The 16861-nt window shown below is 40.0% G+C and overlaps 2 protein-coding genes across 2 annotated transcripts; both read left to right on the top strand.

Moving 5' to 3' along the window:
• Positions 1-368: 368 nt before the first annotated feature.
• LOC103989214 (exopolygalacturonase-like) lies at positions 369-1083 on the top strand. The gene is made up of 2 exons (XM_009408018.2): positions 369-770; positions 850-1083. Exons 1-2 carry the CDS (start codon positions 369-371, stop codon positions 1081-1083), a joined length of 636 nt encoding a protein of 211 aa, XP_009406293.2.
• A 13705-nt stretch (positions 1084-14788) lies between these two features.
• On the top strand, positions 14789-16288 carry LOC135628369 (polygalacturonase-like). The gene is made up of 4 exons (XM_065134994.1): positions 14789-14857; positions 15270-15355; positions 15471-15975; positions 16055-16288. Exons 1-4 carry the CDS (start codon positions 14789-14791, stop codon positions 16286-16288), a joined length of 894 nt encoding a protein of 297 aa, XP_064991066.1.
• The last annotated feature ends 573 nt before the right edge of the window (positions 16289-16861 follow it).

Genomic DNA, 16861 nt, shown 5'->3' with positions numbered 1-16861 from the left:
CCCATATCGAAGCTTACAAACAATATTAGCTCCATTTTCAATACATTAATGGATTGGTTATCTCGGGAGGTGAAAGACTTAATGGGCAAGGAGCTTTTACATCCTTATAACTAATGCAAAAAGATATCCAATTGCAAACCCCTACCCATGGTATGGTAGCATTGTCTTCCTTGCTCTAACAATGTAAAAATTAACACTACTTCATTCTCACTTTGAATTGTACAGACAATCGCAACAATACTATTGTTTAGAACTTAGTATTCAATTCCATTGTGAACGCAACCATCAAAAGTATTTCTTCTATCAACATCAAGTTCTTCCACATTCATATCTTTGAATTAAAAAACATTACCTTTGATTCTATCAAGATGAATGCTCCTGGAGATAGCCCCAACATTGATGGCATTTACATCGTCGACTCGACCAATATCCAGGTTGCCAATTCAGTCATCGGCACCGATGATGACTACATCTCCATCGGCCTGAGCTGCACCAATTTGACCATCTTTAATGTGTTATGCGGCCTAGGCCATGGCATTAGCATAGGTAGTCTCGGCAAAAATGCTGGTGAGAAAGATGTAATCGGGCTGAACGTGAGTAATTACAATTTTACCGGTACAACAAATGGATTGAGGATTCAGACATTGCAATCTTCTCCATCTAGGTTGAAGGCCACTAATTTCGTCTTTGAACACATCATCATGAATAATGCCTATAACCTCATCATCACAAATCAGAATTATTGCCCATCTGCTAACTGTCCCAAAAAGGTATGCCTCATTGCTTCTACTACAGCTAAATATATCATCATAATCTTGAAATTTGTGCATCCTTCCTCTCTCCATGTAGGATCATTCTCTAGTTAAGATCAAGAATATCAAGTGCAGAAATATCGTGGGGACCTTTCTCTCGCCAGTAGCTTATAATCTAGTGTGCAGCGAGGTTGCTCCATGTGAGGGCGTGGAGCTCAGTGACATCAGCTTGAAGTACAACGACAACGAAAAGCAACCCAAAAATGCTTCTATTTGTGTTCATGTCTATGGTAGCTCCAATGGCAACGTGAAACCTGACCCGTGCATCTGATTTTGCATTATGGGGTTGTGAGGCAAAAGTGATGAACTATTCCACACAAGAGTTCCTGTTCCTACTTTTTTCTGCTTTCTCTTTGTTACATTGAGTATATGCTTTGTATCAGAAACAAAAAAAGAAATAAAGAAATTGTCCACATGCAAAAGGACATCCCATGTTTATAACATGGATATCTCGTGTTAGTTTCATATTTTTCTGAAAAATATACATTAAATTTTAGTGACATTGTAATTACAAAGTATAGTTATTAATATTACTGAGTTGTTATTCGATTAAGCCCTAGGTCAGGATTCTTTTTCTGAGCTTTTGAATAATGTTTATTGAGTTTGTTTAGTCCAGTTGTTTATTGAGTCGATTTGATTCAGTTAGAGTTAAGTATAGATTTATTTAATATTTATTTATTATTAGAGTTCAAGTCCTGATGGACTCTAGGTGGAACTCTATAAATAGGGATGTAACTATTTCTTTTCAGTAATCTATGAAAAATACTATTTTTGTCTTTTGACAAACCCTAGGAGGTCGATCCCCTCAAAACGATCAAGAGAGTCAATCCCCTCGAAGCGATCAATGAGGCTGTGATCATCCCTTTCACTTCTTCTTTTTTTACGATAAAACTTTAGGGACTTATCAATTGGTATTAGAGCGTCTTATCATTTGGTATTAGAGCGACAATAAAATCTTTAGGGTCTTATCATTTGGTATCAGAGCGGAGATCCTTAACGTTGTAGCTGCCGTAACTATAAAAAAAAAAAAAGAAAGAAAAAAAAGAAAGAAAGAAAGAAAGAAAGAGAGAAAGAGAGAAGAAGAAGCAGCAACCGCAACCACGCACCCCTGCTTCCCCTACTTCCGGCCAGCCCACCCGCCGCCCGTCGCTGCTCTCAGGCCAGCAACCGACTCTGCCCCACTTCCGGCCTGAGTCCACCTCCGCCTCCCACCCGAGCCACCACCGCTGCCAGGAGACGACTCTGCCAGCGTCCCACTCCGCCGCAGCCCTGCTCCTCTTCTCAACCGCCGCTGCAGGGCAACTCCTTCTCCACCGCCGCCGCTGCTGCCCGGCCGATCGATCACCGCCGCCCGCCTCCCAGCCGAAACCCCGTGCCACCCCCTTGGGTCGCAGCCGCAGCCGCCGGTTGCCGCAGCCCCTCGTTGCAACGGTTGCAGAAACAGAGTTCCTCTGTTGCCGCAGCCCCTCGTCGATCGCAGCCGCGCCTCCACCAGCCGCGCCGCCTCCAGCACTCCTCTTCCCTTCCAGCGCCGTCGCCGCCCAGCCGACCCATCACCGCTGCGGGCCACAGTGCGACGACCGCCGCACGCCTCCCAGCAGCCGATCCTCCTTGCTCTGCATCCGTAGTACCAGAAACAGGGCAACTCACCGGTTGCCCTTGTTCCCAACCGTGACACCGCCGACTCCTCCTTCTCCACCGCTGCCGCTGCTTCTCGGCCGCACGATCACCGCCGCACCGCCGTTGCCAGCATCGCCAGCGGCTCCGGCTGTGGTGCGATAGAAACAGAGCACCCTGTTTCCCATCTCCAGCATCGCAACTTCCCGGCCAGCGACGACGCTCGCTGCCTTTTTCTCCACCGCCAACGCTGCGCTCCGGCCAGCGACCACCGCTGCTGCCAGCCACCGCAGCCTTCTCCTCAACCGCTCGTGATCCTTCCGGCCAACTCCTTCGGTGGTGCGACAAAAACAGAGTACGCAGCAACCACCGCGCAGCAACAAAAACAGTGGCACCCTCTGCTGCCGTAGCCGCCGATTGTAACCACCGTCATCGCTCCCGGCCAACGACCAACCCCTCGTTCTGCAGCAGTCGCCCTCCAACAGCAAACGCAGCAACCGCAGCAAGTACTCTGCCTTGCCTCAACCCCAGTTGCAGCCACATCAACGTAGTCGCCTTCCAACCCCGACGCTCTCACCCCACGCAGTGATAGAAACAGGGCAGCTACTCTTCCTCCAACACAGCGACTGCAGCACTGCCCTTGGCGTCCACCTCCTCGGCAACTTTGCATCGACAGTGTTGATGCCCTTAACCGATACCAAAAACAGAAGTTGAGATTACAGATTTGCAGTCTTACGCAATGGCCACTGATAACTCGGTGAAAGCACAAATGGAAGCATTGGAAATCAGAATTGAGAACCGACTGCAAGAAACACTTAATGATTTAAAAAAGAGCATACTAGAGAGCCTTAGCAAATTTTAACAAAATGGGAGCTCAAGTTCTATGTTGTACAGATTTGAAAATACAGAAAAAGGGCCTCAAGATTGTGACACAAATTACTCACACATGAAGATGAAATTTCCAAGATGAAAAGATGGAGATCCGACCAATTGGATCTCTAAGGCAAAATTTTTTTTCCGTTTTCACAGAACCCTAGAAGACTCCAAGGTAGAAGTGGCCTCAATCCAGCTCGAGGGAGATGCACTCCAATGGTATGATTGATATGAAACTTTCCACGGAGTTCCTTCGTGGGAGTAGTTCAAAAGAGGGCTTCTTGTTCGCTTTGGCCCATCCGAATATGAGAATGTTGATTGCCAGCTCGCCAAAATTCATCAAACCTCTACAATGTTAGAATATCAGAGTAGGTTTGAAAGATTGTCAAATCAAGCTAGAGATTGGTCGAACCGACAACTTCTGGATACATTTATTGAAGGGCTTATTCCAGAGATCCGGTATGAAGTTAAGGCTCGTCAACCCCGTACTATGATAGCTGCGATCTCATTTGCAAATCTACATGAGAAAAAAATTAGCAAGGAAAGATCAGCAAGGGGTTTGTATTATGATGAAAAATGGAGTATGGAGCATCGATGTAAACAATGGCAACTTCTGATGATTGAACCAATTGGAGAGGAACCGAAAGCTAAGAATGTTGACTCCAATCATGAAGGTATAAATTCTAATGAAGATGTTGGACCTACCATATATACAATACATGAATTAGCTGACTACTCTAACCCGCAAACTATGGAAGTTGGCGAAACTCTGGAACATTAGCACTAACAATTTTATGGACAGTGAGACTGTTGACCGATTGGCCCACCACATTGAAGACTATGACAGATTCGAAGTAAAAATCATTGATGGACGGATTTTCACTTGTGATAGCAAAGGTTCAAAGATAAAATTGATTATACAGAGCCAGAAGTTTCATGCAACGATTACTACACTAAAAGACCGACCCGTTGCTTACACTATCAAAAAGTGGAGACCATACTTACTTGATCAACGGGTTGTGATGCGTTGCAGATAGTCTATGGCTAGTGTTGAAAGAGAAGCTCCCCAAGATTGATACTCCTCAGCCTCAAGACTAATTTGAAGAGGGAGGAACTATTAGGACCCTTTTTGTGCTTTTGAATAATGTTTATTGGGTTTGTTTAGTCCAGTTATTTATTGAGTCAGTTTGGTTCAGTTAGAGTCAAGTAGAGGTTTATTTAATATTTATTTATTATTAGAGTTCAAGTCCTGATGGACTCTGGGTGGAACTCTATAAATAGGGATGTAACTACTTCTTTTCAGTAATCTATGAAAAATACTATTTTTGTCTTTTAACAAACCCTAGGAGGCCGATCCCCTCGAAGCGATCAAGGAGGGTCGATCCCCTCGAAGCGATCAAGGAGGCCGATCCCCTCGAAATGATCATCCCTTTCTCTTCTTCTTTTTTTACGATAAGACTTTGGGGACTTATCAATTGGTATCAAAGCGACGATAAAACCTTTAGGGTCTTATCAGTCACTAGCTAAAACGTTGTGTCAATAAGTCAGACTTCATGTTTAATTATGAAAATACTTTAAAACAAGTAAATAATTTAAAATTTATTAAAAAAAATTAAAATATCACAATTAATAAAAAATAAAAAACTTTAACAAATAGAAATAAAACTTTAATCACATAAATTTTGATAAAAATGTTGAATCTCGTATTTTGATGATGAAACTACTTGATATATGTTTATGATTTAATCTGCGTTTTGAATGACGCAGGATGCTTCGATCAGGATGAGACAATTAAAGCAGGAACATCATGTTGTGCCGGAGGAACATGTCAGAAGATTGGACGTCGGGCCGGTGGATCGGTCGACGTATCGACAGAAGGCTTCGGGTCATGGACTCGGGCATCGGGCCAAGAAGAGCGGGTATTGTGCCAAGGATATTGGAGTTGCGGAGTCAACTGGCCGATTGGGCAATAGGCTACAGGAAAGGACGATGCGTCGAAGAATCGGACGAAGCGTCGAGGGACCAATGACATGCCGGACAACTTGGTTAATTGCTTAGGATTAATTGTCTTGATCGAAGTTTTTGTTTTACATGTGCAGGATTGACTACGATGAAAGTAAGACATGCAGCAGGAGTTGCGCCGGAGTCATGACAATGATCACGTTGGGAGTTCGAGAGCTCGACGGAAGTTCGGACAATCGTCGGAGGTTCTGCGGGAATAAATCCGAGAAGTCCAGAAGCTTGCCAAAGGAGCTCATCGGAACTTACCAAGTGGATCGTCGCAAGTCCAGGAGTTTGCCGGAAGTCTGCAGGAGCATCACCGAGGGTTCGTCGGATGATCGACGGAAGTTCGCCGGAAACTCGCCGGAAGAAGCGATTGACGCACCGGAGCAAGCTGCAGAATTTGTCTTAGGAAATAATCGTAGTTGGCACATTGATTAAGTTAGAAATGGGAGGTGATCCCATTAGCTTAATCTTGGGGCAATTGGGCCCCTGAAGAACTCAAATTGGGCCGAATGGATCAACCCATTCGGACCCAGGTTGCTGTGGGAGGTGCAATCGCCCAGGCAGGGAGTTAGCACCGCCCAGGCTATGTCTCCCAGCGAGATTGGGCGGTGCAACCACCCCAGCCAAGAGGTGGCACCGCCCCGGGCTTAGTCTCCGAGCGAGACTGGGCGGTGCAACCTCTTCTGTCGAGGGGTAGCACCGCTAGAGCTCAAGTTTCGAGCTCTGCCAGGTGGTGCAACCTCTCCAGTCAGGCGGTGCAACCGCCTGAGCTCGGTCTTCGAGCTCTGGCAGAGAGGTGCAACCGCCCCTGACAGAGGTGGCACTGCCTAGAGGCTCAGTCTTCGAGCTCTGCCAGGCGGTGCAACCGCCCCAGTCAGGAGGTGCAACCGCCTGATCCCGGAATTCCGGGAATTGACAGAATTGAGCTCCAAATTTGAACTGGGTTGGGGCCTATAAATACCCCACCCATTCAGCACTGAAAGCACAGATCACACACACGAAATCTTGCTATCTTTCTGTGATTCTTAGAGCTCAAAACTGTTAGTTCTCCTCTTTCTGTTCTTCAAAGTTTGACTTGTAAAGAGAGGAGAGAAAACTTCTGTAAGGGTTGTCTCCTAAGACCACTAAAAGGAGTGAATCTGTAAGAGGGTGGTTGGCCTTCGCCTATTGAAGGAAGGCCTCTAGTTGACGTCGGTGGAGGAAGCCAAAAGTGGAGTAGGTCAAGATTGACCGAACCACTCTAAATCTCGGTTTGCATTTCCTTTGAGTATTTTACCTTCACTGCAAACTTCTTAATAGCTTACTGCCCTCTGCAATTTTACAAACGAGTTTCAAGGTTTAGACGAAAATCTGCATTTAGACGTAAATCGGCTTTCCTCGTACAATCATCAGATTTCAGTTTACGTTTACGTCTTGATTTCAACTGCATACTGCCTTCTGCGATTTTACAAACGGGTTTCAAAGTTCAGACGTAAATCTGCGTTTAGACGTAAATCTGCGTTTAGACGTAAATCTGCTTTTTGCAGATTACTTTTTGAGCTGTACAATAGCAGCACACTGTCTTTATACTTCTGCTTAAACTGCGTTTTATCTAAACAAGTGATTTACGAATCGACACTTAGACGTAAATCTGTTTCTTCGTACGAACGACGGATTTCAGTTTGCGCCGATATTCTGGTTTTCATCATTGCTGCAAACTGCCTATATAGATTGACTGTAACCTTGCTTAGTATCAACTCTCATACAGAGTTGTCTTTATCGCTCAAACGCAGCTTTCGGTTTTAATCGCAGAAAGTTTTTCGTTGCACTAATTCACCCCCCCCCTCTTAGTGCTCTCGATCCTAACAATTGGTATCAGAGCGGGGTATTTCTCATTTCGGATTTACACCCGAGAGAAATGACTCTTCAAGAGGGCTTTTCGGTCTTTCGTCCACCGTTCTTTAACGGATTGGACTACACTTATTGGAAATCTCGAATGAGAGTTTTCTTGATTTCTCTAAATCTGGATTTATAGAATATCGTTGAAAACGGTTTTCAACTTCCCTCTAAACCGATGAACGAATGGTCGGATTTAGAGAAGAAGTATTTTTCTTTAAACGCAAAGGCTATGAATGCCTTATTTTGTGCTTTGGACAAAAATGAGTTCAATCGGGTTTCTTTGTGCGAAACGGCTTTCAATATTTGGCGCACTCTTGAAATCATTCACGAGGGAACTAGTAGAGTCAAAGACTCGAAAGTTAATATTTTACTGCATGATTTCGAGCTTTTTCATATGAAACCAAGCGAAACCGTTGTTGACATATACACCCGTTTTACGGATGTCGTCAATGGTTTAAAATCACTTGGTAAAAGCTTTTCGGATTTTGAACTCGTTAACAAAGTTTTGCGCTCACTTTCTAAAACTTGGGATTCAAAAGTAATTGCTATTCAAGAATCGAAAAACTTGAACCAATTTCCACTTGAAGAACTAATTGGTTCATTGATCACACATGAAATGACGTGCAATGCACGTGAAGAACTTGAGAACCACCTTCCAAAGAACAGGAAGGATTTGGGACATAGAACATTTGAAGACCACTCGAGCATAAGCTCAAGTGATGGTGAACTTAAACTACAAATGAAACAAAAATTTAAAAGTAAAAAGAACGGAACTACTTGCTTTGAACGCAAGAAGAAGAACAAAAATTGGGATGAATCGGGCTCCTCCGAAGACGAGGAGAAAATCAACAAAGGCGAGGTGGCAAACTACGCCTTTACGCCTTTCGACGCTGAGGTAATCAAAATGCCTTTAATTTACTTTGAAATTACGTAATGCTTTTCATAATGTATTTTTCTTTTTTATTTAATTTTCTTGAAAATTGCATGTTTAATAATTTTATAATGAAAATACAAAAAATTAGGAATCATGGTTATCATTCTAGTAATTTTGAAAATAATCATGAAAATTGCATGTTTATGATAAACAAAATGATTTTGATTAAAAATACCTTATGAAATCATGCTATATGTGGTTGAGAAGTAATAATGTGTATCATGTTGATTTTCATTGTTATTTCTCGATTTTGAGTATATGAAATCATGTTTAATTTGAAGTTATGATTAATGAGTATATATTTTTGAAGTTATGTATGATGATTCTTGATTATCGATTTTCATGATAATAACAGTGGCTTTAAAAAAAAAATTGATGCATGTTTTCATAAATGAAAAGGCATGCTAACATGAAATCGACCACTTAAAATGAAACACTTAAAAAGGGGGAAAATATATTATCAATGAAATCATGAATCTATTTACGTTATAAATTTTGTGAGCTATAAAAATGATTTTGATGATTTAAATTTGAAATGAGTTTTATCAAAATCATGATCTTGATTTATCAAATTGAATGAATTGAAAATGAATAATGATTTTTCTCTTGAATGATTGTGACTTGTATTCCTTGTATTCATGATATGATTTTTATGCAATTCTTTGTATTCATGAAATATTTATCTCATCACCCAATTATTTCTTTTCAATATTCCTCAAGTGATGATATGAATGCATGAGATATTCATGAATTTATTTTGATGTATGCAAATGAGAAGTTTCAATCATGCATGGTAGGATGCAATGTGACAAATTAATACCATGATGATTTGAAATATTTATGATTTGGAATGATGCATATGCTTTTTATTATGATAATGTATGATGTGTATCATGAATGCTTAAAACAAAATTAAATAAATAAATGTTTATATCATGTTAGATGGTTTTACATATTATGCATGATAAGCTATAGTGATGAGTGAAACAATGATTGAAATAATATGAATGATGATTTGGAATCATGCATATAATAATGAGTTTATATGTTTTGAAAATGTGCATGTTTTAATTTAAAAATATAATGATGCACAAATGAGATTGATACTAACCTTTGTCATGATTTAAAAATTGATGTAAAGAGTTTTTCCCTTCTTTTTGACAATGACAAAAGGGGAGATAGCTAGCTTGCACAATTCAAGAAGAAAGCAAAAATTGCACTTCTCAAAAGAGAAGAAATTGCTATCTTGAACATCACCAAGAAGTGCTATCTTACAAATCTCAAGACACACAAATGCAATCATGCAAAATTTGTAATTTTGCACATCATTAAAATTTATGATGCTTTGGTGATTATGCATGTTCTAAAATGTTATAAAATTCACTAGCTTGCATGATGTAGAACTTAGCTATATTGAACATCACCAAGGAATGCTGTCTTGCCTATCTCAAGAAGTAAAAAGTTAACTTGCACATCTAGCAAAACTTATATTTCAAGAAGCAAAAGTTGCTTTCTTGAACATCTCAAAATTGCTAGCTTGCGGGCTTAAAATGTAGAAATTTTTTGCTAGCTTGTATATGGTAAACTTGCTATCATACTACCATGATGATGAGCATGCCTTATCTTCATGATTATATTTGAAAAACTATGGCAAAAATCTGTCCGAATGATTAAACCTGTTAAAATTATTTTTCGTACTTTTTTGATTAAATGATCAAATCACTTGATTGCCATAATGATTTTACACAATTACTTGCCATGATTACATGTTGGAAATTATGTGCTTGAATACAAAAATTTCCATGATAATAAGCATGTTTTACCTTCATGAGTGTAATTGAATATCTCTAGTAAAACCCTGTCCGAATGTATGAAAGTGTCAAATTTCATTTTCGGATTTTCTTGATCCTAACAATTGGATTTTCTTGATACATTATCCTCTTCCGAACTTAACAAGCATATGTCATATCTAGTTTAATTCACATCATTGATTTTTGACATATGGAATCATCTAGCAAATGCACTTATCATGTGAAAAATATTTTTCGAGAAACATATTTGATGATTCCCTCTTATAAAAGGAAGATATTTTTACATACAAGGATTTGACTCACTTACATATCTTAATCCTTGCAAAAATGAAGTGTGCTTTAATATCTTATCGATTTGAACTTCACATATGGCTTTCCTCCTTCATGTAAAAAGATAACAAATAAAAAGGAAGAAGCAATAAAAGCTATCTCCATGTCATGTTTTCCTCGAGATGTTTGCATTACTGGTATCCTATCACTCACTGTTGGAAAATGACATGAACCAACTTATGGCATCGTACTTATATTTAAAATTTGCTTATATCGTTCTCCTTGTTGTTAATGACAAAGGGGGAGAAATATATGAATTGATATGTTTGCTATCACTAATGGTTGCTATCACTGATGCTGATATGTTTGCTATCACTAATGATGATATGGTTGCTATTTCTGATGTTGATATGTTTGCTATCACTGATATTGATATGGTTGCTATCACTGATGCTATGATTAGGCCATACTAAGTAATATATGATTGCCATCATTGCTATATGCCCTGTATCAAGATATCAAACAAAAATTTGCATCGTACGAGCTGATATCTTACCATGTGATGCAATGCTACACTTGCTAAAATATTCGAAATGTGTACATCATGAAATGATATCAAAATCTTGCTTCACAGCTTTACATGTCGATATCATGCCATATGATGAAATGCTACAATTGATAAACACTTGAAATAGTTGCGTTACGATATCAAAAACTAACACTGCAAAGGAAGCAAATATTTGCTAGCTTGCAACTTGCATATTTCAAGAAGCAAGAGTTGCCTTCTTGAATATCTCTAAACTGCTAGCTTGCAAGTTCTAAAATGTTGTAACATTGCTAGCTTGCATGTGCTATCTTGTATGCCGTAAAACTTGCATATCTAAAACTTGATAGCTTGAATGTTCTAAGCATGATGTAACATTTGCTAAATTTTCTGGCTTCAAACTAGCATGATGATAACAAAAGATATTATGTTTTTCATGCAATGAGTTAAACTTATATTACAAACACTTGATTGTGGTATTTCTCCTTTTTGTTGATGACAAAGGGGGAGAAGTATGTTGATGACATGACATGTTATGCATAAGTTTATGATGACATGTTGCTTGGATTTTTGAATCCAAGAGTTTCTATCAATATGGCATATTGATAGAGGGAGTTTGTTTAAACTCTGGGAGTTAAGGTTAACTCCGATTATGATGACATGTTGCTTAGATTTTTTAATCTAAAAGTTTCTATCAATATGGCATATTGATAGGGGGAGTTTGTTTAAACTCCGGGAGTTAAGTTTAACTTCGTCATCAAGTAGTTGTCATCATAAAAAAGGGGGAGATTGTTGAATCTCGTATTTTGATGATGAAACTACTTGATATATGTTTATGATTTAATCTGCATTTTGAGTGACGCAGGGTGCTTCGATCAGGATGAGACAATTAAAGCAGGAACATCATGTTGTGCTGGAGGAACATGTCAAAAGATTGGACGTCGGGCCGGTGGATCGGTCGACGTATCGACAGAAAGCTTCGGGTCATGGACTCGGGCATCGGGCCAAGAAGAGCGGGTATTGTGCCAAGGATATCAGAGTTGCGGAGTCAACTGGCCGATTGGGCAATAGGCTGCAGGAAAGGACGATGCGCCGAAGAATCGGACGAAGCGTCGAGGGACCAATGACATGCCGGACAACTTGGTTAATTGCTTAGGATTAATTGTCTCGATCGAAGTTTTTGTTTTACATGTGCAGGATTGACTACGATGAAAGTAAGACATGCAGCAGGAGTTGCGCCGGAGTCATGACAATGATCACGTTGGGAGTTCGAGAGCTCGACGGAAGTTCGGACAGTCGTCGGAGGTTCTGCGGGAACAAATCCGAGAAGTCCAGAAGCTTGCCAAAGGAGCTCATCGAAACTTGCCAAGTGGATCGTCGCAAGTCCAGGAGTTTGCCGGAAGTCCGCAGGAGCATCACCGAGGGTTCGTCGGATGATCGACGGAAGTTCGCCGGAAACTCGCCGGAAGAAGCGATTGACGCACCGGAGCAAGCTGCAGAATTTGTCTTAGGAAATAATCGTAGTTAGCACATTGATTAAGTTAGAAATGGGAGGTGATCCCATTAGCTTAATCTTGGGGCAATTGGGCCCTTGAAGAACTCAAATTGGGCCGAATGGATCAACCCATTCGGACCCAGGTTGCTGTGGGAGGTGCAACCGCCCAGGCAGGGAGGTAGCACCGCCCAGGCTATGTCTCCCAGCGAGATTGGGCGGTGCAACCGCCCCAGCCAAGAGGTGGCACCGCCCCGGGCTCAGTCTCCGAGCGAGACTGGGCGGTGCAACCTCTTCTGTCAAGAGGTAGCACCGCCAGAGCTCAAGTTTCGAGCTCTGCCAGGCGGTGCAACCTATCCAGTCAAGCGGTGCAACCGCCTGAGCTCGGTCTTCGAGCTCTGGCAGAGAGGTGCAACCGCCCAGAGGCTCAGTCTTCGAGCTTTGCCAAGCGGTGCAACCGCCCCAGTCAGGAGGTGCAACCGCCTGATCCCGGAATTCCAGGAATTGACAGAATTGAGCTCCAAATTTGAACTGGGTTGGGGCCTATAAATACCCCACCCATTCAGCACTTAAAGCACAGATCACACACACGAAATCTTGCTGTCTTTCTGTGATTCTTAGAGCTCAAAACTGTTAGTTCTCCTCTTTCTGTTCTTCAAAGTTTGAGTTGTAAAGAGAGGAGAGAAAACTTCTGTAAGGGTTGTCTCCTAAGCCCACTAAAAGGAATGAATATGTAAGAGGGTGGTTGGCCTTCGCCTATTGAAGGAAGGCCTCTAGTTGACGTCGATGACCTCGTCGGTAGAGGAAGCCAAAAGTGTAGTAGGTCAAGATTGACCGAACCACTCTAAATCTCGGTTTGCATTTCCTTTGAGTATTTTACCTTCACTGCAAACTTCTTAATAGCTTACTGCCCTCTGCAATTTTACAAACGAGTTTCAAGGTTTAGACGAAAATATGCATTTAGACGTAAAACTGCATTTAGACGTAAATCGGCTTTCCTTGTACAATCATCAGATTTCAGTTTACGTTTACGTCTTGATTTCAACTGCATACTACCTTCTGCGATTTTACAAACGAGTTTCAAAGTTCAGACGTAAATCTGCGTTTAGACGTAAATCTGCTTTTTGCAGATTACTTTTTGAGCTGTACAATAGTAGCACACTGTCTTTATACTTCTACTTAAACTGCGTTTTATCTAAACAAGTGATTTACGAATCGGCACTTAGACGTAAATCTGTTTCTTCGTACGAACGTCGGATTTCAGTTTGCGCCGATATTCTGGTTTTCATCATTGCTGCAAACTGCCTGCATAGATTGACTGTAACCTTGCTTAGTATCAACTCTCATACAGAGTTGTCTTTATCGTTCAAACGTAGCTTTCAGTTTTAATCGCAGAAAGTTTTCCGCTGCACTAATTCACCCCCCCCCCCCCCCCCCCCCTCTTAGTGCTCTCGATCCTAACAAAAAATAATCTTGTCAACTTATACTATAAACATAAACCTTTATGCGCATTCAGTAACACATGATAATATATAAAATATTTTAAATTAAATTTAAAATTCCAATGATTGAGCATGAATATCGACATAGATATAAATTACCTACATGACGGTAGTTGGAATAATACTTCAATAAGAAGGATACAATAATAAGAAGAGACGATAACAAGAAAATTACCTTAAAAAAGAGATGACCTTACAAATATGATAATACTTAGTAATGAAGATATATTCTATTAGAGAATCATTTTTATGTAAGAAATCAACTCAAATGTAAAAAAACTCTTGATTTAGGATATTTTTTAAAATTCTGAGTTCTTTCACAAAAAAAGAATTCTATATTGTACTAAAGATTAATTAATTTTGATATTTTATCATGTTGATATAGTTACATAATTGTTGAATTACCTTATTAGCTAAATTCTCTTTTTTTATACTTTAAATGTATTCAAATTAAATTTCATCATCTGATGTCTAAATGTATATCATACAAAAATTCGAAACACAAACCAAAAACTTAATAAGTAGATTGTGGTGCTCTTCTCTTAATTCATCATTTCATATACATAAATATTTCGAACACACTGACATCATACATAGTTCATTTTCAATTTGCATATAGCATAAAAATTAAAGTCTTCGGTTATTCAGCACCCCAACATCGCTCGCAAAGTTCACAAATTGTGGAGTTAACACCTTCCAATGGAAGAGGTTGTTTCCAAATGAATATAGGCCACGAATAGACTTCCGAAATGGCAAACCAGTAATCATACGTATCCTTCTCAACCACAAACATATATAAATAGCAAGTGATTGTTACCTTGGTTGTCAAAAATTGCTTAAACCATATGTACTTGTTGATTACATGGGAAGAATCCTCTTGCATGCCCTCACTATAAATGATTTCTTAATTCAAACTATTGACATGCACACACAAGCGCTGATTCAGAGAACACATCGATCGAGGAGAAGACTTTTGATAATGGGATTAGAATTAAGTATTATTGTGATTGGCTTGCTATTCTTCATCTTAAGTGGTGCGAGGGTAGCCATGGCTGACGGTGTTTACAATGTGAAGGATTATGGAGCAGCAGGAGATGGCAAAACCGATAACACAAAGGTAGCTTTTCATGTTTAGTATAGGTTTTCACTACAACCAATAGTTTTTGTCGTAGTTCCTATGAATTTAAAAATCTTCATGAACTTGAATTACAAAAAGTTTTAGCGGGACGGAGGAGAAACATAAGAAACTTCTTGTATTTTCTTCATGACATCTCCATACTTACGGTTGTAACAATTATGGACATGGTAGGCTTTTGAAACGGCATGGAGTGCGGCATGCGCGGTACAAGGGAAGGCAACGATAGTGATCCCAGAGGGAGCATACCTGCTCGGTCCAACAATCTTCAAAGGGCCATGCAAAGGCATAATGGTGATGCAAGTGAAAGGGCAGCTACTGGCATCCACCCATCTCGAAGCTTACAATCAATATTGGCTCCATTTCCAGTACATTAATGGATTGGTTATCTCAGGTGGTGGAAGATTCAACGGACAAGGAGCTTCTGCATGGCCTTACAACCAATGCAAAAAGACAAATGATTGCAAACCCTTACCCATGGTATGGTAGCCATGTCTTCCTTGCTCTAACCATGCAGATATTAACACTACTTCGTTCTTACTTTGAATTGCACTGACAATCGTTACAATGCTACCGTATAGAACTTGGTGTTCAGTTTCGTCACGAACGCAACCATCAAAAGCATTTCTTCTATCGACAGCAAGTTCTTCCACATTCATGTCTTTGAATCAAGAAACATTATCTTTGATTCCATCAAGATCAGTGCTCCTCAAGATAGCCCCAACACTGATGGCATTCACATCGCCGAGTCGACCAATATCCAGGTTGCCAATTCAGTCATCGGCACCGGTGATGACTGCATCTCCATCGGCCCGGGCTGCACCAATCTGACCATCTTTAAGGTGTTATGCGGCCCAGGCCATGGCATCAGCGTCGGTAGTCTCGGCAGAAATGCTGGTGAGAAAGATGTAATCGGGCTGAACGTGAGTAATTGCAATCTTACCGGTACAACAAATGGATTGAGGATCAAGACATTGCAATCTTCTCCATCTAGGTTGAAGGCCACTGATTTCGTCTTTGAACACATCATCATGAATAATGTCTATAACCCCATCATCATAAATCAGAATTATTGCCCATCAGATAACTGTCCCAAAAAGGTATGCCTCATTGCTTCTACTACAGCTAAATATATCATCATAGTCTTGAAATTTGAGCATCCTTCCTCTCTCCATGTAGGATCCTTCTCTAGTTAAGATCAAGAATATCAAGTACAGAAATATCGTGGGGACCTTTCTCTCGCCAATAGCTTATAATCTAGTGTGCAGCGAGGTTGCTCCATGTGAGGGCGTGGAGCTCAGTGACATCAGCTTGAAGTACAACGGCAACGAAAAGCAACCCAAAAATGCTTCTATTTGTGTTCATGTCTATGGTAGCTCCAATGGCAACGTGAAACCTGACCCGTGCATCTGATTTCGCATTATGGGGTTGTGAGGCAAAAGTGATGAACTGTTCCACACAAGAGTTCCTATCCCTACTTTTTTCTGCTTTCTCTTTGTTACATTGAGTATATGCCTTGTATCATAAACAAAAAAAGAAATAAAGAAATTGTCCACATGCAAAATGACATCCCATGTTTATAACATGGATGTCTCATGTTAGTTTCATATTTTTCTGAAAAATATACATTAAATTTTAGTGACATTGTAATAACAAAGTATAGTTATTAATATTACCGAGTTGTTATTCGATTAAGCCCTAGGTCACTAGTTGAAACGTTGTGTCAGCAAGTCAGACTTCATGTTTAATTATGAAAATACTTTAAAACATGTAAATAATTTAAAATTTATTTAAAAATCTAAAATATCACAATTAATAAAAAAATAAAAAACTTTAACAAATAGAAACAAAACTTCAATCACATAAATTTTGATAAAAATAATCTTATCTACTTATACTATAAACATAAACCTTTATGCGCATTTAGTAACACATGATAATATATAAAATATTTTAAATTAAATTTAAAATTCCAATGATTGAGCA

This window comes from Musa acuminata, chromosome BXJ3-1, assembly GCF_036884655.1.
Source record: "Musa acuminata AAA Group cultivar baxijiao chromosome BXJ3-1, Cavendish_Baxijiao_AAA, whole genome shotgun sequence".
In the NCBI taxonomy this organism is placed as follows: domain Eukaryota; kingdom Viridiplantae; phylum Streptophyta; class Magnoliopsida; order Zingiberales; family Musaceae; genus Musa; species Musa acuminata.
This window is presented reverse-complemented; position numbering and strand designations above follow the sequence as displayed.

What these genes read in the sequence shown, in the direction of transcription:
- LOC103989214 (XM_009408018.2), top strand. Translation starts at nt 369, where the DNA reads ATGAATGCTCCTGGAGATAGCCCCAACATTGATGGCATTTACATCGTC. An exon ending in CTGCTAACTGTCCCAAAAAG is followed by an intron (nt 771 to 849) that starts GTATGCCTCATT and finishes CTCTCCATGTAG; the next exon opens with GATCATTCTCTAGTTAAGAT.
- LOC135628369 (XM_065134994.1), top strand. Translation starts at nt 14,789, where the DNA reads ATGGCTGACGGTGTTTACAATGTGAAGGATTATGGAGCAGCAGGAGAT. An exon ending in GCAAAACCGATAACACAAAG is followed by an intron (nt 14,858 to 15,269) that starts GTAGCTTTTCAT and finishes TGGTTATCTCAG; the next exon opens with GTGGTGGAAGATTCAACGGA. An exon ending in CAGATAACTGTCCCAAAAAG is followed by an intron (nt 15,976 to 16,054) that starts GTATGCCTCATT and finishes CTCTCCATGTAG; the next exon opens with GATCCTTCTCTAGTTAAGAT.